Source organism: Lithobates pipiens, unplaced genomic scaffold (genome assembly GCF_037356315.1).
Source record: "Lithobates pipiens isolate NorthernLeopardFrog02 unplaced genomic scaffold, aLitPip1_a1.2 Scaffold_23, whole genome shotgun sequence".
In the NCBI taxonomy this organism is placed as follows: Eukaryota; Metazoa; Chordata; class Amphibia; order Anura; family Ranidae; genus Lithobates; species Lithobates pipiens.
Genome location: NW_027507785.1, coordinates 26,256,698 through 26,281,940, shown reverse-complemented (window position 1 = coordinate 26,281,940; position 25,243 = coordinate 26,256,698). Strand labels below are relative to the sequence as shown.

The following is a 25,243-nucleotide window of genomic DNA, read 5'->3' as shown; positions in this document are numbered from 1 at the left end:
CTGGCTGTCATGCTTGTGGCTCTAAGAGTCTTGCTATGCCTCATGGGAATTGTAGTTCTGCAACAGCTGGAGGTCCGCTAATTGCATATCCCTGTTATAGGCCATGGGAGCTGTAGGGGAACAGGCCCTATATGTGCCTGACTTGGGAATCCAACACAGGAAGGGAAGGTAGGTGTCCCACAGCCTGTTCCATGCTGAATATCAGGTTGATAGGACAGTGTGGGGGATCCCTCCTGCTTGCCAATTCTCCCAACCAAAGCTGCCAAATGTACGTATAGCCAAAAGTGTTTTGTTTGTAATAGAATGTGGAAGAATTAGAACCCATGTTAAGATGTTATTACTATCTCTGTCCCTTAAGGGTAAATCAGTGGCCCTTTATTTGTCCTGGTGGCCCTTGTCAATTGGAAAATCAAAAATTGTAGACCAGAACAGATGGTGAGGGAGGGGTAGATTTTCCAATGGGGACACCTGTTTCGGTGACAACTGGCAAAGAGTGGAAGAGCTCTTACTTCCTGTGGCATCTCTGGAACAGGAAGTGAAGAAAAGTCTCCCCAACCAGGAAACAGAGGCAAAAGAACAAACTAGCATTGGGTTTGATTTACTAAAATTGGAGAGTGCAAGATCTGGTGCCGCTGTGCATGGTAGCCAATCAACTTCTAACTTCAGATTTTTCAGCTAAGCTTTGACAAAAAAAAAAAAAAAAACTGGAAGGTGATTGGTTTCTATGCAGAGCTGCACTAGATTTTGCACTCTCCAGTTTTAGTAAATCAACCCCATTGCGTCTTAACCATTCCCCACTTCATCCAAAACTGGGGGAAAAAAAAGTTCTGACTTTAAAAAAAATACTTTAACGTTTATCTACCAATCCAATCTTTAGCAGTTGCCATTTTTGATTTCTTTTTTTCTTTTTCTTTTCTTCAACTCTGTTGACCGCAATCATTATCTTTTCCAATATTTTTATTCAGAAAATGTTTAACAAGTGCAAGATCAACATTTCCCATCATAGTAGGAAGCAATTGTACGATTAACAAATCGGTTATGATTTGGTTGCATCACAAAATGATCTTATGTTTATGTGAAGTTTTATGCATCAGCCTCCATTTTAGATTTATATAGTATGGTCAAACCTAAGCCGAAAAAAACTTCCAGGTGGTATTTCAGTTGTAATAAGGCTACTTTCTCATTGAAGGGACGCATGCTCAGATCAAATTCCTAGACCAAAGCTATTGGCTATTAGCCTGAACGTAGTCCCGTCCTAACTGATTAACGTCATCACGTTACGTACGATCGGATTTTCCGTCAACTTTGTCCGACCGTGTGTATGCAACACAAGTTTCAGACAAAATCCGATGGATTTTGTTGTCGGAATGTCCGACCGTGTGTACAAGGGCTAATAAACATTGTGTTGTGTGCAAAATCCACAATCTGTTCTATGAATGTATGGATGGGATGGGACTGTGCATTCGTCATCACAGCGGTGATATTAAGACCCCTTTCACGCTGCCGAGCCCATAGCGTCGGCGGTAAAACGCCGCCATTTCTAACAGCGGTTTACCGTCGGATTTTCAGCGCATTTCAGCCGCTAGCGGGGCGCTTTTACCCCCCACTAGCGGCCGAGAAAGGGTTAAAACCGCCCACAATATGCCGCAATAGCGCCGTTTTGCCGGCTGTATTGCAGCGCTGCCCCATTGATTTCAATGGGGAGCAGCGGCGGAGGAGCGGTAAACACACCGCTCCTTCACCGCTCCAAAGAAGCTGCTGGCAGGACTTTTCCCTGGCGTCCTGCCAGCGCACCGATCCAGTGTGAACGCCCTCGGGCTTTCACATTGAAGTGAATGGTGCAGCAGTTTGAGGGCGGATTGCAGGCGCTATTTCTAACGCTATAGCGCCTGCAAAACTCCCTCGTTGTGAAAGGGGTCTTAAGTGTCTTATGAGCACACGGTCTTATTCCACTCCCGTGCCTCTGTGTGACATTTCCATATACTGATTATAGGACACTTATGTGCCTTAAATTTTGTTAAAGGATAGTACTGCACATTTTCCTATGTGGAATTCGATTAAAAAAAATTACTTGAAATGTTTTTTTTTTTGTTTTTTTAAGCTAAATAAAAATTTTTAAAAATGCGGAATGTCGTTAATGAAAAAAGTAATTCAAGTTTCAAAAAAAGTATTAAAGCTTTTAAAGTATTATAATTTCTTTTAAATGTTAAATGTTTTTAAAAGCGTTACAGCAAAACCAAGTTTTTAATGCAACCACTTTAAAAAATTGCAAGGTAAAAAATAATGCATGGACACTTGTGAAGCTATGGAGGGGTGTTTTATTTATATTTATTACGTATTTATTATGTTGCCGAGCTTTTCATCCTGTAAAACTGCATGTGAACTACATTCATTCTGTGCAAATGAGGAGCAAAAACAAATGCCCTCTGGCTATTTTCTCTCTCCGGGTGTAATGTACAGGAATCAGGAAAATACTGAGTTATCGCCACTAGATGGAGCTGACAATCATAGAGGATTGAAGCTTGTTTACCCACTTGCTGACCGCGGCACGCCAATATACGTCGGCACAATGGCAGCAGTGGGAAAATGGGCGTACCTGTATGCCTCCTTTAATTGGCGGAGCTAGCAGGCGCGTGCCCGCGGGACCCGTGGACTCAATGTCCGCCGGTCTCCCGGTGATTGTGTCATGGAGCCGCAGAACAGGGAAGAGCCTGTGTAAACAAGGCATTTCCCTGTTCTGCCTTGTGCCATGACAGAGATCACCGCTCTCTGTGATTGGGAGCAGTGATCACTGTCATGAGTGGAAGCCCCTCTCCCCACAGTTAGAATCACTCCCTAGGACACACGTAATCCCTTGATCACCCACTAGTGTTTAACCCCTTCCCTGCCAGTGTCGTTTACAGAATAATCAGTGCATTTGTATAGCACTGATCGCTGTATAAATGACAATGGGCCCAAAATAGTGTCAAAAGTGTCCGATGTGTCCGTCATAATGTCGCAGTCCCAATAAAAATCCCCATCGCTAATAAAAAAAAATGTAATAATAAAAATGCCATAAAACGATCCCCTATTTTGTAGATGCTATAACTTTTGTGCAAACCAATCAATATATGCTTATAGCGATTTTTTTTTAACTAAAAATATGTAGAAGAAGAATACGTATAGGTCTACACTGAGGAAAAAAAAAAATTTCATATATTTTTGGGGGATATTTATTATAGTAAAAAATAGTTTTTTTTTTCAAAATTGGCGCTTTTGTTTTTTTGTTTATAGCGTAAAAAATAAAAACCGCAGAGGTGATCAAATACCACCAAAAGAAAGCTCTATTTGTGGGGAAAAAAAGCACATCAATTTTGTTTGGGAGCCACGTCGTACGACTGCACAATTGTTAGTTAAAGCGACGCAGTGCCGAATCGCAAAAAAGTGCTCTGGTCAGGAAGGGGGTAAAATCTTCCGGGGCTGAAGCGCTTACTGTGATTGTCAGCTCCATCTAGTGGCCATAATGTGGCATTTTCAGATTCTTACACATGATTACATTTGACCTGGAAAGAAAATAGCCTGAGAACATTTGTTTTGTCCCCGTTTTCACAGAACGAACCTACGTGCAGTTTCATAGGATGAATGGCTCTGCAATCATTTTTTTAACAAATACACCCCTTTGTGTCTTGTGGCTTTTGCAGAACAGCACTGAACCTGGGATTTTCTACGACCTCTTGGCTTCAGCTCTGCTGGTTGCACAGCCCAGCGGTCATAGACTTTCCACACCCAATTTTCAATATGTCATTTTGCACCTATATTTGCGATCTCTGGCACAGAACAAGGCATGGCTTGGGGTCACCCGGACAGTCCAGGTTTTGAATCATGTGCCCATGTTTCAGACTGCCTGATACCCGGACACATTATTCAGCCCAGACAGTGGCTCCCAGACAGGATTGCTCACTGTAGTTGCCCAGACCCAGCACTGACAGTCCCCATCCTCTCTTCCTCCCTCGAGGGAGAGCTGGATCTGCTCCTCCTCCTGCCCCTCTCCTCCTGTGTCTGCCTGCCCACACTTCAATCCCTGGCAGTGCTGTACCTCTCTCAGTGCTCTGCAGGGGGTTGTTGGTGGGAAATTTGAAGCCCAGCAGCTGCAGCAATATCCTACATGAAAGATGCAGAAGTTTGAGCCTCCAACCAGAGGTGAGTGAGCTCACCATCCATCCCCTGTCTGTGCCTGAGTCTCCCCCCCCCCTTTCTCTTTTCTGCCCCTGAGTTAGCACATTAATGTAAGGGGGGGGGGGGGGGTGACTCTGATGTAAGGGGTGCTCTGCAGACTCTCATGTAAAGGGCAAAAAAAGAGAGTTGGGCGAACCAGTAGATGGGAACGTCCTGAAGAGAAAAGCGGCTACAAAGGCAGCAAAAAGGCACTATTGTAATCTGAAATCAGTATAAAAATATATTTTAATTATTAAATATGCAGATGAAAACATGTTAAATGAACTGAAAATTAAATGAACATACACACTGGTTTGACATTTGTTAAGTTCCACACTATGAAAAAAGCTGTGGAACTGACACAATGGACAAACAAACAAATGGAGAATCAAACAAAACCCATAACAGGGTCCGGACGCCAAATAACCAGAAAAAAAAAAAATCCTATTTGGGCAGTGTGTGTGTGTCACACACACACAGTGTGTTTGTGTGTGTGTGTGTGTGTGTGTGTGTGTGTGTGTGTGTGTGTGTGTGTGCGTGCGTGCGTGCGTGCGCGTCCCCCCCAGGGGCTACAGAAGAGCAAAAAGATGTTGTAACCTTGCTGGATACCTAAATGGAGACTAGCAATGATAATAGCAGGCAATGTTAATCAAACCGTGCAATACATGGAACTGCAAAAAAAAAAAAAATAACACCTCAATATGATGCACCAGGCAGACACAGGAAGTCAAGTGAAAGAGATGGCAACTGTCACATAGGGGAATCCCGTAAAGTGAACAAATACATTCCTGTAACTGTTGACATCAGGTCCATAGGTCCCAAGAGACTGTATGTGTGATCTGTACTTCTGCAGGAATGTGGTTGATGATGAGCATCCTGCTGGGTGCCTTAAATAGGCTCAGAGTTCATAAACAACACACTGTGGTGAGTCACAGGCGGAGGGTATCTACATGCAGGGGCGGACTGACCCATCGGGCACTCGGGCACGGACAATGTACAGAGATCGCCCAGATGATCTGTGTACATATTTATTTTTCTTCTCAAAACCACTCTTTAACTGCTAGCCGACTGCCGCACGCAGATGTACGTCGGCAGAATGGCACAGACAGGCAAATGGGCGTACAGGTACGCCCCTTTAAATTCGCTGGCCTTTCGGGTGCACGCGTGCCCGCCACGCATCGTGAGGGTGTGCCCGCGGGTTCTGGGAACGCATTGTCTGCTGGGGGGGGGGGGGCTCGCGATTGTTGTGTGGAGAGGTAGAACAGGGAGGTGCCTAATGTGAACAAGGCATTTCCCTGTTCTGCCTTGTGTAATGACAGAGTTCCACTGCTCCCTGTCAGCGAGAGCAATGATTGCTATCATGTGAGTTGAAGCCCCTCCCCCCACAGTTAGAATCACTCCCTAGGACACACTTAACCCCTTTATCGTTCCCTAGTGGTTAACCCCTTCCCTGCCAGTGTCATTTACACAGTAATCAGTGCATTTTTATATGATCGCAGTAAAAATGACAATGGTCATAAAACTAGAGATAGAGAATCTCCATAACCGACACAGATAGCAAAGTGTCTTCTTCATGTTGTTTCTTTACCTTTTTCTGGCTTTGCTTCTACCAAGGAGGTATAAAAGGTGAACAGCTGGCAACTCATCCTTCCAAAAAAGGCACTTCGAGTTGAGTGGTCTATGCGTTTTGGCAATAAGCCTTAATCATAGCCATTATTATTAGCTCCTACCAAGCTGTCTGTCTGCAAGGTGGTAATACAGGTAATGGTCTGGGGAGGGATTCAGGAACAGATTCTCTGCCCACAAAGTGCTAAACACCTTCTCCCTAAGGCTGGGTTCACAACTTTGCAGTGCATTAGCTCAAAGTGCATTGACAAATGTTACATTGTACTTTAGGCTTTAAAAGAAGTTGTTTTAGGCTCGGTTCACACAGTGGGCGGCACGACTTGCAGCCCCGCGACCTGCCACGACATCAGCGGCGACTTGCAAAACGACTTCTGTATAGAAGTCAATGCAAGTCGCCCGAAGTCGCCGCAAAAGTAGTACAGGAACCTTTTTTCGAAGTCGGAGCGACTTGAGTCGCTCCTATTAGAACGGTTCCGTAGTACAGAACGGGGAGCGACTTGTCAGGCGGCGAAGTCGCCTGGACAAGTCGCCCCTATGTGAACCGAGCCTTAGAGTAGAACGTTCATTTGAATGGGCATCCTAACTCTTTAAATTACACCAAAAAAGGTGCATGTACTTTTTTTTTTAAAGACAGTGCACCACAACGCATGGTTGTGTCTCACCAAGTGTTGTGGTACACCGAAATGCACCGGAATAAATTCACCATAGATAGATTCATGCATAACCTAACCCTAGCATGAATCTATCCATGACCGCCACTGCTACCCCCTATTCAGGCGTCTGGCCCCTTTTCGGACGTTGGGCACCTGAATTACAATGGCGGGGGTGTTTTTTTTTTTTTAAAGCACTTGATTAGAGCCATAGGCTCTAATAGGCTTTGAAAAAAAGGGGGACTTGGAGTCCACCCAGATGTGTTAGAAAAGCAAATATTAATTTGCTTTTCTAACACTGAACCGCTTCTCTGCCGATCAGTAAACTTAGGTCTAATACCCAACACTTGATTAGCTGAAGGCACAGCCGCACCCCTATTGGCCGCCTAGCAGAACGGAAGAAGGGGGAGACATGGAGGACACAGGAGCCTTCCCACAGCTCGCCGCCGTTACCTGCTGCCTGACCCGCCACCAAGATGAAGTAAGACAGCGGGCAGTTGCATCTGATGGGCATGAGTGGCTCCATTTGATGGCCACAAGTGGCTGCATTTGATGGGCACAGTGGCTGCATTTGATGGGCACAGTGGCTGCATTTGATGGGCACAGTGAGGCTGCAATTGATGTTTTTTTTTTTTTCAGTATTTTTCTGTTTGCACCCCCCCCCCCCCCCCCAAAAAAAAATTGAGCACCAGCCGCCACTGACTGTCTCCCCTTTATGTTTTAAAGTGCTGTGTAAACTGTTAGCGCTATAAAGAAAAAAAGATAAAACTGTATAATAATAATAATAGACTAGCATAACTAACGTTCATTAGTCCTAAATTCTAAACACTGAATTAGTGTATAGTTACTGAGTTATTGTCACATGCAAAATGTCAGCTTTACTGGATAACTGTATTTTAGAACACATTAGATCTTTTGAAATATTCAGGGACACTTTAGATACAAGACCCCTTACCTCTACCTTTCATTTTCTTTATCACAGCCCTAGGTCAGTATAAACACTGCTTGTTTACTGTCAGGTAGTCTGCAGTCTGCACTGTAATTGCAGACCAGGACTGAGGGCCATGGAAAGCATCTTGCTCCACGTATCTGTTTACATTTTTGTGATAAGTGGTCATTTGTCTACTGGGACACAAGGGCGGGTACTTGGATATGCAATCAATTTAAGTTTATTGGCTCTTTTGATTGCTGACTGGAGTTCTCCTTTAAATTGTGGATGGAGAATGATGAGACGGCAGGCGGTGTCGTGTCTGATGCACAGCTTAAGTTCCTGTCACTAGGATCACTCACATCACATGGTCAAAGTCAATCATCCACTTTAGCCCCCATTAAGGGATCGTTATTGATGTAGTACTCTTCAAGGCTTTCTTCAATGACATAAGCATTTTCTGCATTCTGCTGTGTCATAGTAAGAACTCTCTGTGCATTAACACTTATCCTGCTGCCCATTTATTTTTCTTTCAATTTTGCAAATGCACAATAAATAATATTATAAACTTGAGAATCTACAAAACATCCTCAAATATGATTTTATTTATATATATACTGTGTATAATGAATATATAGATCTATATCCAATAGAAACATCAGACACATGTGTTAACTGCCAGCAGTGGGCAGCAGAAAACAACTTGCTTCCGCAGCGGTGAAGACTGAGTAGTTCAATCTTTGCTACTGCAACTAGAAAAGGAGGAGTTTGAGTAGACTATGCCCTGAGCTGTAAGAAGGTTTGTAGTAGAGTGGAGGAGACTTGTCTACACACAGCTGCAGAAATACGACAGATGTTGCTCATGGACACAACAGAGGAGTAAACACTATGCCCTATGATCCAGCGCTAGTGCAGACTGTGCCCCAGAACCAAAAAAAAGGAACAGGGCTTGTGGGGGCTGGACTTCTGCACCCAAGAAGGCAACAGGTGTAGTGGGAACTGTGCCCCAGAACCAAGCAGAGGAACAGAGGTTGTGTGGACCATGCCCAAGAACCCAACCGTATACTAAAGAAAGTGGGGACTGTGCCCCACATCCCAGGAGAAGAACAAGGTTAGTGTGGACTGTGCCCCTGAACCCAGAAGAAGAATAGAAGTAGTGTGGACTGTACCACAGAACCCAGAAGAACAGGGGTAGTGTGGACTGTGCCCCTGAACCCAGAAGAAGAATAGAAGTAGTGTGGACTGTACCACAGAACCCAGAAGAACAGGGGTAGTGTGGACTGTGCCCCAGAACCCAGAAGAACAGGATTAGTGTGGACTGTGCCCCAGAACACAGAAGAACAGGATTAGTGTGGACTGTGCCCCAGAACCCAGAAGAACAGGGTTAGTGTGGACTGTGCCCCAGAACCCAGAAGAACAGGGTTAGTGTGGACTGTGCCCCTGAACCCAGCAGAGGAACAGGGTTAGTGTGGACTGTGCCCCAGAACCCAGAAGAAGAATAGAAGTAGTGTGGACTGTACCACAGAACCCAGAAGAACAGGGGTAGTGTGGACTGTGCCCCAGAACCCAGAAGAACAGGGGTAGTGTGGACTTTGCCCCAGAACCCAGGAGAACAGGGGTAGTGTGGACTGTGCCCCAGAGCCCAGAAGAACAGGGGTAGTGTGGACTGTGCCCCAGAACCCAGAAGAACAGGGGTAGTGTGGACTGTGCCCCAGAAACCAGCAGAAGAATAGGGTTAGTGTGGACTGTGCCCCAGAACCCAGCAGAAGAACAGAGGTAATGTGGACTGTGCCCTGGAAATCAGCAGAAGAACAAAGGTAATGTGGACTGTGCCCTGGAACCCAGCAGAAGAGCGGAGGTAATGTGGACTGTGCCCTAGAACCCAGCAGTAGAATAGGGTTAGTGTGGACTCTGCCCCAGAACCCAGCAGAAGAACGGAGGTAATGTGGACTGTGCCCTAGAACCCAGCAGAAGAACAGGGGTAGTGTGGACTGTGCCCCTGAATCCAGCAGAAGAACAGGGGTAGTGTGGACTGTGCCCCAGAACCCAGCAGAAGAGCTGAGGTAGTGTGGGCTGTGCTCCAAAACACCAGAGATAGTGTGGACTGTGCCCCAGAAGCCAGCAGCAGAACAAGATTAGTGTGGACTGTGCCCCTGAACTCAGAAAAAGGAACAGAGATAGTGTGGACTGTACCAAAGCACTCAGCAGATGGATGTCCTGGAGCTCCTACTGGGATCTGCCGCCCTGGTTGCCTGCACGGTGCTGCTATGCGAGTTGCTTCGATGGGCATGCCACAGGATTGTGCCCAAAGGTCTATGGCTAGAACTAGTCTTGGAAGTGGTGTCCACTGTACAGCTGTGCTGCTGTACCCTGGAGGTGGATCTGCTCTGCACTAAAGCTGACATAGAGCTCTGGCTGGTACTGGTTCTCATCTACCTATTGACTGTGCTGCACTGCCTGACCTTCCAAGGTGCCTCCTGTAATCCCTGTGGCAGTGTGAATCAGTGGCTACGGGGCCTGGCGCAGGGGACACAAACGGTTCTGAAGGTGATGGCACAGTTTGCAGGTGCTGGACTTTCTTGGATGCTCATGCCCCACCTCTGGTCACTGAGACTGTCCCCATTGCACCAGCTGGGCAAGGACTGTGAGAGCCCTCTGCAAGTATCTCCTCTGTCTGGGGCCTTGGTTGAGATGACCTGTGCTATTAGTCTCTTCCTGATTCTGCACCCCCTTCCCAGGGTCAGTGCCCCTCTGCAACCTCATATGGTGGCTCTGACCATCACTGGTATTGCCTATGCAGGTAAGGAAAAGGCTGGGGGGGGGGGGATGTTGAACTTATGAGAGGCTCATGAAATTTCTGTAGTACTGTTCTCCAGTTTATTCAATTTTTTTATTGAAGAGAACCATTGTAACCCTTGGTAAAAACGTACTGCTTCGGGGTAGGGGGGCATGTCCTCTTTCCAGGATACAGTGCTCCTGCATTTGCCTAGGTGATTCCAGTGGAAGTGGGTACCTGTCAAAACTAGATACCCGTTTACCAAAAAAACCCAAAAAATTATGTTCCAACAGTAGAAGAGTGGTAGGGGGGCTGGGTTAGAGCACAAATTCAATTTTTCAGTGAAGTTCCACTTTAAGTATATAAATATATATAAAAGACTGCCTTATTCGAATCTGTCTTGACATCAGCCACCTGAAGTCCCCTGCGAAACAGTGGCCATTGGAGAAGGGGGGGGGGGGGGGGGGGGGGGGCTTTGGTCTAGTCAGTGCTTTATTTCTTTGGGCAGTGATGTTTTAACATCTCTACTCCAGTTATTTTTTTCAATAATTCATACTTGCATTAATTTAAATGGAAGAATTAACAACTACACAGATTTCCAATCCTGACAACAAGCATGGTATTATGTAACTAGAACAATGTGGTTCCACAACTTTCAGCCCTTGTACACACGGTCGGAGAATCTGTCGGAATGAGTCTTATCGGACCGTGTTGTCAGATAATCCGACTGTGTGTGGTATGCATCGGACTTATTCCGTCCGAATCTCCGTCCGACCCAATTTTCCAACATGTTGGAAATATTTCCCGACCAAGTGGGCCGGACGGACCTAATCCGATCATGTGTAGAGCATTTTGATCGGACCAAGTGCCACACATGCTCAGATCAAATTCCTACATCAAAGCTATTGGCTACTAGCCTGAATGTAGTCCCATCGTAACGAAATTACGTCATCACGTTCTGAAAGATCGGATCTTTCGCCAACTTGGCCCGACCGTGTGTATGCAACAGTTTCGGACACAATCCGTCGGACTAAATCCGACGGGCAAAATCCGACGGATTTGGTTGGCAAAATCTCCGACCGTGTGTACGTGGGCTCACACCTCCCATACTGGTCTTGGGCAGTCAGGATCTTGGATAATCTATGTAACGTCCTCAACGTCTTTAGCTCTGGTTCTTGCTGAATGTGACCATCTACTACTAGCTACCCCAAGCTATATGCAAGTCTTGAATTTTCCTATAAAAGTTGAGCATGGTTCCAGCCTTTCACAAACCACTCTAGCCAATTAGAAGGCAGAAGGTCGGCCAACGTTGACTATTGTGGAAAAGTCAAGATGACAATTCAGCTATCTTTAATTCAGGATCTACTGATCATTCTGAAATGTGTTTTTTGCAGAAGGTAACCAGTTTATACATCAACACACACACACACACACACACACACACACACACATATATATATATATACACACATATACACACACATATACATATACACACACACATATATATACAGTGGTGTGAAAAAGTGTTTGCCCCCTTCCTCATTTCCTGTTCCTTTGCATGTTTGTCACACTTAAGTGTTTCGGAACATCAAACCAATTTAAACAATAGTCAAGGACAACACAAGTAAACACAAAATGCAATTTGTAAATGAAGGTGTTTATTATTAAAGGTGAAAAAAAATCCAAACCATCATGGCCCTGTGTGAAAAAGTGATTGCCACCCTTGTTAAAACATACTATAACTGTGGTTGTCCACACCTGAGTTCAATTTCTCTAGCCACACCCAGGCCTGATTATTGCCACACCTGTTCACAATCAAGGCATCACTTAAATAGGAGCTGCTTGACACAGTAAGGTCCACCAGAAGATCCTTAAAAGCTACACATCATGCCGAGACCCAAAGAAATTCAGGAACAATTGAGAAAGAAAGTAATTGAGATCTATCAGCCTGGAAAGGGTTATAAAGCCATTTCCAAAGCTTTGGGAATCCAGCGAACCACAGTGAGAGCCATTATCCACAAATGGCGAAGACATGGAACAGTGGTGAACCTTCCCAGGAGTGGCCGGCCGCCCAAAATTACCCCAAGAGCGCAGCGACGACTCATCCAAGAGGTCACAAAAGACCCCACAACAACGTCCAAGGAACTGCAGGCCTCACTTGCCTCAGTTAAGGTCAGCGTTCATGCCTCCACCATCAGGAAAAGACTGGGCAAAAATGGCCTGCATGGCAGAGTTCCAAGGAGAAAACCACTGCTGAGAAAAAAGAACATCAAAGCTCGTCTCAATTTCTCCACAACACATCTTGATGATCCCCAAGACTTTTGGGACAACATTCTGTGGACCGATGAGACAAAAGTGGAACTCTTTGGAAGGTGTGTGTCCAAGTATATCTGGCGTAGAAGGAACACTGCATTTCATAAAAAGAACATTATACCAACAGTAAAATATGGTGGTGGTAGTGTGATGGTCTGGGGCTGTTTTGCTGCTTCAGGACCTGGAAGACTTGCCGTGATAAAAGGAACTATGAATTCTGCTGTCTACCAAGAGATCCTGAAGGAGAATGTCCGACCATCTGTTCGTTTACTTAAGCTGAAACGAACTTGGGTTCTGCAGCAGGACAATGATCCTAAACACACCAGCAAGTCCACCACCGAATGGCTGAAGAAAAACAAAATGAAGACTTTGGAGTGGCCTAGCCAAAGTCCTGACCTGAATCCTATTGAGATGTTGTGGTATGACCTTAAAAAGGCAGTTCATGCTCGAAAACCCTCTAATGTAACTGAATGAGGACAATTCTGCAAAGATGAGTGGGCCAAAATTCCTCCAGGACGCTGTAAAAGCCTCATTGCACGTTATCGCAAACGCTTGGTTGCAGTTGTTGCTGCTAAGGGTGGCCCAACCAGTTATTAGGTTTAGGGGGCAATCACTTTTTCACACAGGGCCATGATGGTTTGGATTTTTTTTCACCTTTAATAATAAACACCTTCATTTACAAATTGCATTTTGTGTTTACTTGTGTTGTCCTTGACTATTGTTTAAATTGGTTTGATGTTCCGAAACACTTAAGTGTGACAAACATGCAAAGGAACAGGAAATGAGGAAGGGGGCAAACACTTTTTCACACCACTGTATACACACACACACACACATATATATATATTTTTAAAGGTGTTTATTTAGATTTTACAGAAATAAAACACAAAAAAGAAAGAGAACAACTCTGGAACTCCATATACATAGGAGGCATGCAAATAATTTACATTACTCTTGTATACACAGTGTGTGGGGGAAAACTAAACACTAGTGAATCAGACACCCAACAGGCTCTCGCACACTTAAAGGGGTTGTAAAGGTTTATTTTTTATTTTCTACATAGGTTCCTCTAAGCTAGTGCATTGTTCACTTACCTTTTCCTTCGATTTCCCTTGTAAATGTTTTTTTTCCTTTGTCTGAATATCTCACTTCCTGTTTCTCCTCAGTAAACTTCACACCATCATCCGAGCGGTGTTTAGTCAGCCAGAACAGCTTACTGAATAGCTTACTGAGGAGGAACAGGAAGTGAGAAATTCAGACAAAGAAAACAAAGAAAAAAAAACATTTAGAAGGGAAATCGAAGGAAAGGGTAAGTGAACCAACAATGCACTAGCTTAAAGGAACCTATTTAGAAAATAAAAAACGAACCTTTACAACCCCTTTAAGGAAATAAAGATTCCCAAGAGGTAAGAGCGTCATAAGCAGGATTCTAAAAACACACAGTGCCAAAACGGAACCCCAAACTACATCAACATGTACACATTCATACCAACAACACATACATTCCCCACACAGCAGCGCCACAGTCCCTAAAGTACTCCAACTTGGCAAATAAACCAGAATAAAACAATACAAAGCAAAAATAACAGCCCTTTGCGTATGCCACACCGATTTACATAAGTGGAGAGAACCTGATTAATTAAGCTATGATGATAAGACATCTCCCCACAAAGCATCAGAGACATCCAACCATATTTTGGAAACCTTCTTAGGCCATGCCCTACTTTATATATCAGCTTAAATTTGGGTAGATCACCATGAACAATTATGAAGCATGAGCTGTGAAAAGGCCAGATCCTTCCAGTGCAATAACATAATTTTACGAGCATAGAACAACAATATACGTGATAGAGTCCTAGCATACGTCCGGGGGACAAAATCATTAAGAACACCTAAAAGTCCAACTTCTAGGGTTTGGACTAGTGGAAGATTAAGCTTGTGCTCAAAGAAACTAAATAAATCCTTCCAGAAGGACGATAGGCCAGGACAGTTCCAAAACATATGAAAAACATTTGCAACAAGGTCACATCTAGAGCAAGCAATATTCGAACCCAATTCCATACAGACCAGTTTGTCTGGAGTATAGTGTTAAGTGGTAAACAAACTTATATTGAATTAACTAATCAGCCATGCTAAATATATCCTGAAAGAAAACCTCTGTAGCCTCTTCCCAGTCCTCCTCAGAGAGTTCAGGCAGCAGCAATAGCCACTTGCGATTTGCCAATTCTGAAAAGGGTCAACCCCCATCAACTGAAGACGACCATAGAAAGTCGTCACCAGCTTGGAGATTTCAGGATACGCCAAGAGGCCTTCAATGGAAGATTCCGCGAGCGTGATGGTCAAAGATCCAAACTGCACCCAAATGGCATGCCGCAGTAAGATATTTGAAAAGGAATTTATTACCATTGCCAAATCTATGTCTAAGCCCTTGTACATACGGTCGGAGATTCCGACAACCAAATCCGCCGGAGTAATTACGACGGATTAATTCCGGAAGAGGTCCGGAAGTGATGTTGCATACACATGGTCAGACTAAGTTGTCGGAAAATCCGATTGTACATAACGTGATGACGTTATTTCGTTACGACGGGACTACGTTTAGGCTAGTAGACAATAGCTTTGGCCTAGGAATTTGATCTGAGCATGCGTGGCACTTTGTCCATCGGAGTAGGCTACACATGATCGAAGTATGTCCGATAGGAACATTTTGTCGGAAAATTTTACCGGCAAGTTGGAAAACTTGGTCCGTCGGATATTCCGACGGAAACAGTCCGATGGAGACCACACATCCACATATCCAAAACACGGCGGCAAGGCTGATAACAGGAAAAAAACCCTGGGAATCCATCTCTCCTTCACTGAGGAGCTTACATTGGCTAACTGTAAAAAATCCGATCACGTTCAAAACCCTTTGCCTCACCCATAAATGCGTGCATAGAGAAGCTCCGCAATACCTAATGGAGAAAATAAATCATTACACACCAAACCGCAGTCTTCGATCAGCTAACAAAAACCTCCTCCTCGTGCCCAAAGCCCGGTATAAATCCTAGGGTGATCGGAGATTCGCTGTCCAAGGGCCCCGGCTATGGAATGCTCTACCAATCAACATCCGTCTGGAAGAAAATCACCTGGCTTTTAGGAAAAAACTTAAGACCTTCCTCTTTTAGCAGATGATCAAAGCTCGCCACAGCGCCTAGAGGCGATTCAGTTCGCATTGTGCGCTATACAAGTATTCATTCATTCATTCATTCACACACAGTCGGAATATCCAACAAAACGGTCCGATAGGAAACATTCAGACGGAATCTCCGACCGTGTATACAAGGGCTTAGTGTTTCAAAGGACACAAAAATGTTATCGACTATGTTTTTTTTTTTCTTGAAAGCCCATGGCGTGTGAAACACTCAAAAACCTTCACCCGGTGCCAAAAAAATAAATGTGCACACACATACAGAGTGAAACACAAAAGAGTGCAACGGGTACCCAAGCCCTCTGAAATCAGAGGGCCTTGCCCTGAATCCCCTGGGGCGTTAGGCTCCTGATGGGGACAAGGGTACTTACACTAGGTCCATCTGGCTGAAACCAGACGGACCCCCTTCTCTGGACGGTCTGCCAAAACAGACCCACCCAAGTACTCGGTGGGGCTCCCGCGAAGGGAGACCCCATGAGAGAAGGTGAACAAAGCCAAAAAGCCATGTTCACCCCCTCCCAAGACTTTCAGGGTAGGCCCATGGACCTGCAACCCTACCCGTCACACAGTGCAAAACCGTGTACAAACAAAATAAAAACAAAAACCTGACAAACAAAGGAAATACATAAAAAGAAAGGCAGCTATAGATGAGAAAAATAACCATTGAGTAAAGAATAAAAATTCTTTATTGGAAGATAAGGTGGGCTATTACATGAGTGTCAAAATATGAGCTTGAATGGGTATATACCCATGCCAAATACAGGAGGTAGCAAACAAAGGTTATACACAGCATATAATAATGACTATTGCATAACAGTGACTGACGCGTTTCGACCCATGTTTGGGGTCTCTTCAGAGGATGAGTTTGCTAAGAAAAAGAAGAATGTATAATCATTTATCAAATTTATTTAAAAACAAGATATAATATATGCAAAAATGTTTGGCAACATGTTGCACATACCGTATATACTCGAGTATAAGCCGAGATTTTCAGCCTCTTTTTTGAGGCTGAAAGTGCCCCCCTCGGCTTATACTCGAGTCATCGCCGTCTGCCTGCCCGATCAGCGTGTCGAGCAGACAGACGGCGGCCATTCTACTATTCAAAAGCCGCGCCTCCCTGTCTGTGATAGGCGGAACACTCAATTTCCCAGCAGTCAGTGTTCCGCCTATCACGGACATCCGCTCATTCTCATACTACGGACGAGGATGAGAGGATGTCCGTGATAGGCGGAACACTGACTGCTGGGAAATTGAGTGTTCCGCCTATCACAGACAGGGAGGCGCGGCTTTTGAACAGAGGAATGGCCGCCGTCTGTCAGACGAGGAGAGCATGGCACACAGAGGCTGCAGATCGGCACAGGTAGGCAGGGATGGACGGGACACAGCGACGGACGGGACACAGCGACGGACGGGACACAGGGACGGACAGGACACAGGGATGGACACAGGGACGGACTGGACACAGGGATGGACACAGGGATGGACGGGACACAGGAATGGACACAGGGATGGACAGGACACAGGGATGGACACAGAGATGTCTCACCCTCGGCTTATACACGAGTCAATAAGTTTCCCAGTTTTTTTGTGGTAAATTGGGGGCCTCGGCTTATATTCGGGTCGGCCTATACTCGAGTATATACGGTAATTACCACTGCATTTGGAGATACCCCTCGGTCAGAACCTCCCCACACAGCCGTCAGATCATTCTGTGCGCCCCCCACACCACAACGAGTCACAGAGAAGAGGAGGAGGATCCACTCAATGCGGCTTACAAGGAGTCACACGTAAACAAATGCCCCCCCCACCAAAGTGTCCCAGAGGGGGCGGAGCCAGAACCTACGGCAAGCACTGTCACTCTAAGTTAGAATTGCGCGGCAATGCAACACTGTACCCATATGAAATTTTTATCATTTTTTTCACACAAGTAGAGATTTCTTTTGGTGGTATTTAATCACCACTGGGGTTTTTATTTTTTACTAAACAAACTAAAAAAAGACCAACATTAACAAACAAAAAAGTTTGTTAAAATTTTTTGCAAACGGGACATTTTTCTCCTTCATTGATGTACACCGAGGAGGCTGCACTGATGAGGTGGCACTCATAGGTGCCACTGATGGGCGCTGATAGGTGACGCTGATGGGTACTGGTAGGTAACAGATAGACAGCACTGATATGCACTGGTAGGTGACACTGGTGGGCACTGCTTAGCAGCAGTAGGTCTCGAGTGTGCGGGACCGATGTCCCGTTTACGCCAACTGGTAATCTGCTTTTTTTTTTATTCTCCTCACGCTGTCAGCTTGAGGGGGAAAGAAAACCTGATCGCTGGCTCTGTTTACATAACGTGATCAGTTGTTATTGGCTGACAGCTGATCATGTGGTAAGGGGCTGGGATCGGCCCCTTACTCCGATCTGTGATCAGCCGAGACTCATTAACCTAATGATCACAGAGCGTACCGCTCGTACCCCTTGTGAGGTGCGCAGGCAGCTCATGCACAGGAGGACCCACAGACATCCTTCCGGCAATTTAGGCCTGCGCTGTAGCCATCTTTCTGCTATAGCACAGGTGACAAGAGGTTAAAGTGTTACTAAACCCACAACAGTAAAACCAGTCTGTATATGCAGTAAAGCATGCTTGTTATACTTACTGTTAAACCTAAAGGGTTAATCCTCTGTATTGTGCAAAAAGACTGTTTGTTCCTGTCTTCTCTGACCCTTCCCTTCTACAGTCCCCAATCCATCTCCTGATAGTACAGAGGGGCACTCTGCACATGCTCAGTTTAGTGTGTATTGCTAGAGAATTTTTTTTTTTCTTGGGAGGGTGCATGTGAACAACACAGGGCCAATCAGCACTGTCCAGACAGAGGGTCAGGGGTCCCACAAACCTCATAGGACAGTCAGAGGAGAATGAAAAGCTCCTATAAGCTTTAACCAGACACTAATAGGAGTTAGAGTTTACAACCCCTTTAAGGTTTAGATCTAGTTTTGGCTTACAAGGATGTTGCCATATGTGTGCAGAGCATGTACTGCAGGCAGGCTACACACGCCACAGAACTGCTTTTGCCAGTGGCCCCAGGGTAGATCTTTTATAATCCTAGCAACATCCCGTCACAGTATTATTGGTGAGTATATTATCATAAAACATGGAAGTAACTTTTAATTAGTAAAGGAAGTAAAGAGAATTCACCCCAGTGGGCATGCAAACAGTAATAAAACCAAACAGATTTGCTGACCCTTTAGCTCTATCCAAACCCCCCCCCCCCCCCCCCCCCCCCCCCAAAAAAAGTGAGTTTCAGGTTAAATGCAGAATTTTTACGTTCAAGTCCTTTTCCAAGCAGGATTTTGTTGGATAATTCTCAGGTACAGATACACTTCGATGTGAGGTCATTGTTAGCAAATGTAGCACAAAGTTAGCTGAAGACTTAGAAGAACAAAGGTTACACAAGATTCTACTTTGTACCTTGCTGTTCTTAGATTTGCTGATGTTTCATGATAATTTTTTTTTTCTAGCAGCATTTTGTGGCTCAATGTATGCTTTTGCTGCTGCAGATTTCTTGTATATCCCCTTCTGGCTGAAACAAGAAACACGATTTCATTAAATAATAATAAAAAGGAATCCAAAGCTTGGTGATCAGAACAAAGTCCATGGCCCACGTGCAGGCACTTGGCAGTTAGAAGAGCTACAGCTTTAAACAGATTTAAAACAAATATTAATTGTCCTTTACAAAGAATCAACACAACAATGTGACCCTGTTACCAACTTGAAAAATTGTAGTTTAAAGGAGCTGTAAAACCTTGGCGTTTTTGAAAAACCTTCTTTACTGCAGCAAAGCCCCCGAGATCCTCTTATACTTACCCAAGCCCCGTAATTCCCATGACGCGAACGAGCACTTCAGCTCCAGCCAGTGTCTCCTGTCCTGTTTGGATAGATTGATAGCAGCGCAGTCATTTGCTCCCGCTGCTGTCAAGCGAATCCAATGATGCAGGAACCGGGAAGCCGGGCTGAGTCCTGTTGACTGTGTCAATGGACGCAGCAGCAGGACACGGGATTGCGCCCGCATGGATGCCCCCCGATGGAGAGAGCTTCTCCAACAGGGCACTCGAGAAGAGGAGGAGCCAGGAGCGCCGCTGAGGGACCCCAGAAGGAGGAGGATCTGGGCCACTCTGTGCAAAACCAACTGCACAGAGGAGGCAAGTATGACATGTTTGTTTTGTTATTTTATTTTTTAAAAGGAACATTTACATATGCTTTAAGTGAGTCTCAAGGACACACATAAACCCCAGGACAAAGCATTCATTTGAGAAAAAAAAAAAGAGACTACCTTAATACTAAACCCAGGACCCTGCATTAACTCTGTTCTGATTGGATAGATTGATAGCAGCGCAGCCATTGGCTCCCCCTGCCATCAATCAAATCCAATGACGCGGGCACCGGGGGCAGAGCCGAGTCCTGCTGTCTGTGTCAAGGACATAGAAGCGTGCCCACATGGGTGTCCCGTAGGGGGAATGCTTCTCTGATGGGTCACTCAAGAAAAGAAGAAGCCAGGAGCGCAGCGGAGGGACCCCAGAAGAGGAGGATTGGGGCCATTCTGTGCATAACCAACTGCAGAGCAGAGGTAAGTATGACATGTTTGTTTAAAAAAAAAAAAATCCTGAACCTTTACAACCCCTTTAAAGTACAGAGAAATCTTGTATTTTAAATGCTTATGTAGCACTGACCCCCGAAGGAGCTGCTGGTTTTATTGGACTTACTGTTACCTTCTTGACCTCGTCTCTGTCTTGGGTTTCCCGTGGTTGATGGCCCAAAGAAATGCAGAAACTGACACTGGATCATCTTTTGGGTTATTTATTTTGAAGATAAAACAGTCTCTTAATGAAGGGTAGAGGGTTAGGAGAAAGTTCAGGTACTTTTGGACTGCAAAAATAGAAAGTCTCTTATAGAAGAAATCCAGAGAATAACTGTTTCACAGCTGGATTTTTACAACCTTTGGATAGATAGGCCTAGCAGCTGATAGGGTATTAAGTAAGCGAAGTCTCTGCCACAGATTTCAATGTGAATTACTTGAGAAAAGTCTCTGCCACAGACTTGAACGTGAATTACTTGAGCGTCATAGACCAATTTCGAGAACTATCATACGGTACCAGTATCTCTCAACCGGTCCGGCGATACCGTAAGATTGTAAGTCCATGAAGTGTCCTTCAACTGAGCCTCCAGGCTCCTTCAGAGAAACCAGCCTTGCGCATAGCCTTCTCCTGAAGAGTCCTCCCCTGGATGCTTCTCCAGTTGCTGGGCTTCTCCTTAGTTGAGACGGCACGGACCACCTTTGAATCCTCAGGCCTCAATATCCATTCAGGCCTGTCCCTGCAGTTGCTTCACCTCGGGCTATCCAGCCCAGAGACTCGGAATTGCATGGATCCGCACCCCAGGCCAGGAGGGCCATGGGGGCTGGTCAGGAGGACCAGGACCAAGCAGACAGAAAATATCTTCTGTGCCGGAACCCCAAAAGCACATGATGTCACTACCTTAATTACCACCTCCCAGAGTGCACAGCAGGAAAACATTCCCACTGGGCTGGTTCCCGAGAAAATGTGGCACCCAATACACCCAGCTAGACTGCGTCCCACCACTTACTGGCGGTGACAGCGACACCTGCGGTTAAGGAGAACTCAGTGCAGTCCAGCCAGACTGGTACTGAAACCATAATTTAGCAAAATTAGCCCCAAAACCCAACTGTAGTTTTAGGAATATTAATTTTCAAAAACATATAGCACATGCTCGTCAGGAGCCGGCGCTTCCCTTACTTGCAGGGTTTCCTTTCCATAAATATTTTTTTTAAACCACATGCAATGTACCTCTGAACTCAGCAATCTGAAAAACTCCGGGAAGTGTTAGTTCCCTAGCATATCCCTCTGCCCTTCTGGGAGACTCTACTGATTGTCTGTGCTGGCCTAGCTCCTCGACCCCTCCTGCATAATCCTTTCATGTAGCTGCTGGGGGCGGAGTGAAGGGGAATATTATAGAGTGCCACATGATTGAAAGTTCTGAGCTTGCTGGGGCAGCTGACATCACATCCAAGATGGCAGTGCCTGGCAGTCTCAGGACTTCTGGATGTCTACAGTTGATACCTGAAATACAAATGCACTTATAATATTATTGGAAGACTGTTGTTGAAATGAATGGTCTGGTAACTCCTTAAAGAGTCACTGATGCTTAAATGGAACTAAAGTGAACATATAAAAAATTGCGAGCAGGCAGGCTGTTTAATGTAGAAGGGACATGCTGTGTCTCTTCTGCAATGAATCAAACTTTCCTGCCCATTCTCAATCTTCTGAGCTGTGTAACCTGTGTAGGCAAATGTTAATGTTAAATGTTAAACCTGCGTTAATATTCAACACTTGTCCCGCCGAATGGCGTTGCATTGAATAGGAATGGCCAGTTGAAGATTACATAGAATCCAAAACCTCTGGGACTGTCCATCTCCCGTGTCCTCCTTAGCACTCTATGGTTCCTCATGACAACCTCCGCATCACTGCTCTGTCAGGTGGTCACATGGGGACCAGTTGTCATTTTAATCTTCTGGCTTCAAGGTTTTCCAAAGTTCTGACATCAGTTCCTGAATACTTGACAGCACTGAATGAATCACAACATCCCCATTATTCTCATGGTAATTTTCCTTTAATTGGCCAATTTTTTTTTTTTTTGCACTAAATCTGTACTAATTCCTGGTATGTTTTATGGTCTTTAAGGTGGACCACTGACTGGAGCCATCTTCAACCCTGTGTTGGCCTTTGCAGTTGTCTTCTTGTGCCATGGTCACAGCTACCTGCAGTATATCATCGTCTATTGGGTTGGACCTCTTATTGGTGAGTGTTTCTGTATTTCATGGGTAATAAGATGCCCATAATTGTAGGGGGTGCTGGGGATGGGGTACCATATTGTAATAGGGGCTGGGGGCAGGGTATCATTTTAGGAGGAGGTGGGTGCAGGGTACCATATTGTAAGAGGGGGTCTGGGGCAGAGTACCATATTTTAGGAGGAGGTGGAGGCAGGTAACCATAATGTAAGAGGGGCGTGGGGCAGGGTACCATATTTTAGGAGGAGCAGGGGTCAGGTAACCATAATGTAAGAGGGGCGTGGGGCAGGGTACCATATTTTAGGAGGAGCTGGGGGCAAGTAACCATGTTGTAAGAGGGGCTGGGGCAGGGTACCATATTTTGGGAGGAGGTGGGGGGCAGGGTACCATATTTTAGGAGGAAGGGGCAGATAACCATATTTTTAGAGGGACTGGGGGCAGGGTACCATATTTTAGGAGGAGCTGGGGACAGAGTACAATATTGTAAGAGGGGCTGGGGGCAGGGTACCATATTTTAGGAGGAGGTGGAGGCAGGTAACCATATTGTAAGAGGGACTGGGGGCAGGGTACCATATTTTAGGAGGAAGGGGCAGGTAACCATATTTTTAGAGGGATTGGGGGCAGGGTACCATATTTTAGGAGGCGCTGGGGACAGAGTACAATATTGTAAGAGGGGCTGGGGGCAGGGTACCATATTTTAGGAGGAGGTGGAGGCAGGTAACCATATTGTAAGAGGGACTGGGGGCAGGGTACCATATTTTAGGAGGAGGTGGAGGCAGGTAACCATATTGTAAGAGGGGCTGGGGTAGGGTACAATATGGGAGCACCAGCTGCCATTAGGGGGGACCCCAGAAGTGGAGGATTTGTGCAAAACTATTGCACAATGCAGGTAAACTTTGACATGTTTAAAAAAAAAAAATTCCTTCAGAATCACTTTAAGTGCGGAGTTGTAAAGTTACCGAAAAGTCAGGTTTAAAATAAAATAAAGTTGACCCCACACTATTACAGTTTTGTTTACTTCCTCTCATTTCAGGAATGTTGCTCTCTTTCCTGTTATTGGAGTACATGCTTCCAAAGCTCCAGCCTGGGAGAGTGAAGAGGGACTAGGCGATCTCTGCCTTCCATGTATAACAAGTCCTCTGACTGCCATGAGTCTCCTCTCTATGAAGGTGCTAGTAGCCATCCAATACATTGTGCTCTCAGCATATATATTGTCCATGTGTTGTTCAAATGGCTATTTTTTTTTTGCAACCTGGAAAAATGGAACACATCTTGTCATCTAAATGTGTATTCCATGAAGATTTCTAAACGTTGTGGATTGAATGTTTCCTGGGATGATATTTCCGTAAATAAATGTGAAAATTACCTTTCTGGACGCCCTCCAAAATCCGGTTTCTGGCTGTCTCTGTCATCCAATCAAACCCCAGACTTCCGTATAAAACATCAGGCTGACAGAACTTTATTTTTGGAATGATCATTTTTTTTAAAATAAAACAGTTTCTGGTGTGTGTGTGTGTGTGTGTGTGTGTGTGTGTGTGTGTGTGTGTGTGTGTGTGTGTGTGTGTGTGTGTGTGTGTGTGTGTGTGTGTGTGTGTGTGTGTGTGTGTGTGTGTGTGTGTGTGTGTGTGTGTGTGTGTGTGTGTGTGTGTGTGTGTGTGTGTGTGTGTGTGTGTGTGTGTGTTAAATTGCCAAAAGTATTGGGACGCCCCTCCAAATCATTTTATTCAGGTGTTTCAATCACCTCCATGGCCATAGGTGTATCAAATCAAGCACCTAGGCATGCAGACTGCTTCTACAAACATTTGTGAACGAATGGGTCGCTCTCAGGAGCTCAGTGAGTTCCAGTGTGGCACTGAGATAGGTTGCAACCTGTGAAATAAGTCCAATCCGTGACATAGCCTGGCTACTAAATATTCTACGGTCAACTGTTAGCGGTATTATAACAAAGTTGAAGCAACTGGGAACAACAGCAACTCAGCCACGAAGTGGTAGGCCAAGTAAAATGACAGAGCAGGGGCAGTGCTTGCTGAAGCTCACAATGCACAGAAGTTGCCAACTGTCTGCAGAGTCAATAGCTACAGACCTCCAAACTTTGTGTGGCCCCCAGATTAGCACAACAGCAGTGAGTAGAGAGCTTCATAGAAAGGGTTTCCATGGCCGAGAAGCTGCATTCAAGCCTCACATCACCAAGCGCAATGCAAAGTGGTGGATAGAGTGGTGTAAAGCACACCGCCACTGGACTCTAGAGCATTGGAGATGTGTTCTTTGGAGTGACCAATCACACTTCTCTGTCTGGCAATCCGATGGACGTGTCTGGGTATGGCGGTTTTCCAGGAGAACGGCACTTGCCTGACTGCATTATGCCAAGTGTAATGTTTGGTGGAGGGGGTATTATGGCGTGGGGTTGTTTTTCAGGGCTTGGGATTGGCCCCTTAAGCCAAGTTTGCTTGCAGCCGAATGTCGGTAGACATTTACCAGTTAAAAAAAAAAAAAAAAAAAAAGCTCACATTCGGCCCGTGTGTATGTTGGTCTGGAAAACCAGCAGCAGACCGATTCTCGATATCGGAGTGTTCTGGTGGGGGGGAGCGTCCCCCTGTTAGAACACAACAGCTCAGCAGGGGAGATCTCTGTACTTACTTTGCATAGTGAGTACAACGTCTCCGACCTGAGCTAACAGTTTTTTTTTTCCGCTGGGTTAAATGGAAAAAA

General features: G+C 45.3%; 1 protein-coding gene and 1 long non-coding RNA gene across 3 annotated transcripts in view; one reads left to right on the top strand and one right to left on the bottom strand.

The window, feature by feature from the left end:
• AQP11 (aquaporin 11) overlaps positions 1 to 23,996 on the top strand; it is a 73,368-nt gene extending 49,372 nt beyond the window's left edge. The window contains exons 1-3 of one of the 2 annotated variants that reach the window (XM_077451371.1): positions 8,172 to 10,198; positions 22,428 to 22,544; positions 23,568 to 23,996. In XM_077451371.1, the coding sequence (XP_077307497.1) occupies positions 9,607 to 10,198; positions 22,428 to 22,544; positions 23,568 to 23,641 (783 nt within the window). In that variant the 5' untranslated portion in view covers positions 8,172 to 9,606 and the 3' untranslated portion in view covers positions 23,642 to 23,996. Of the gene's footprint in view, positions 1 to 8,171; positions 10,199 to 22,427; positions 22,546 to 23,567 lie in introns of those variants that run through there. The other variant, XR_013262261.1, reaches the window with a different exon arrangement.
• On the bottom strand, positions 16,349 to 19,923 carry LOC143927352 (uncharacterized). The gene is made up of 2 exons (XR_013262262.1): positions 19,141 to 19,923; positions 16,349 to 16,548 (listed from the first exon to the last, which is right to left on the bottom strand). It is a non-coding gene; the product is annotated as an uncharacterized LOC143927352 (long non-coding RNA).
• Positions 23,997 to 25,243: the final 1,247 nt, after the last annotated feature.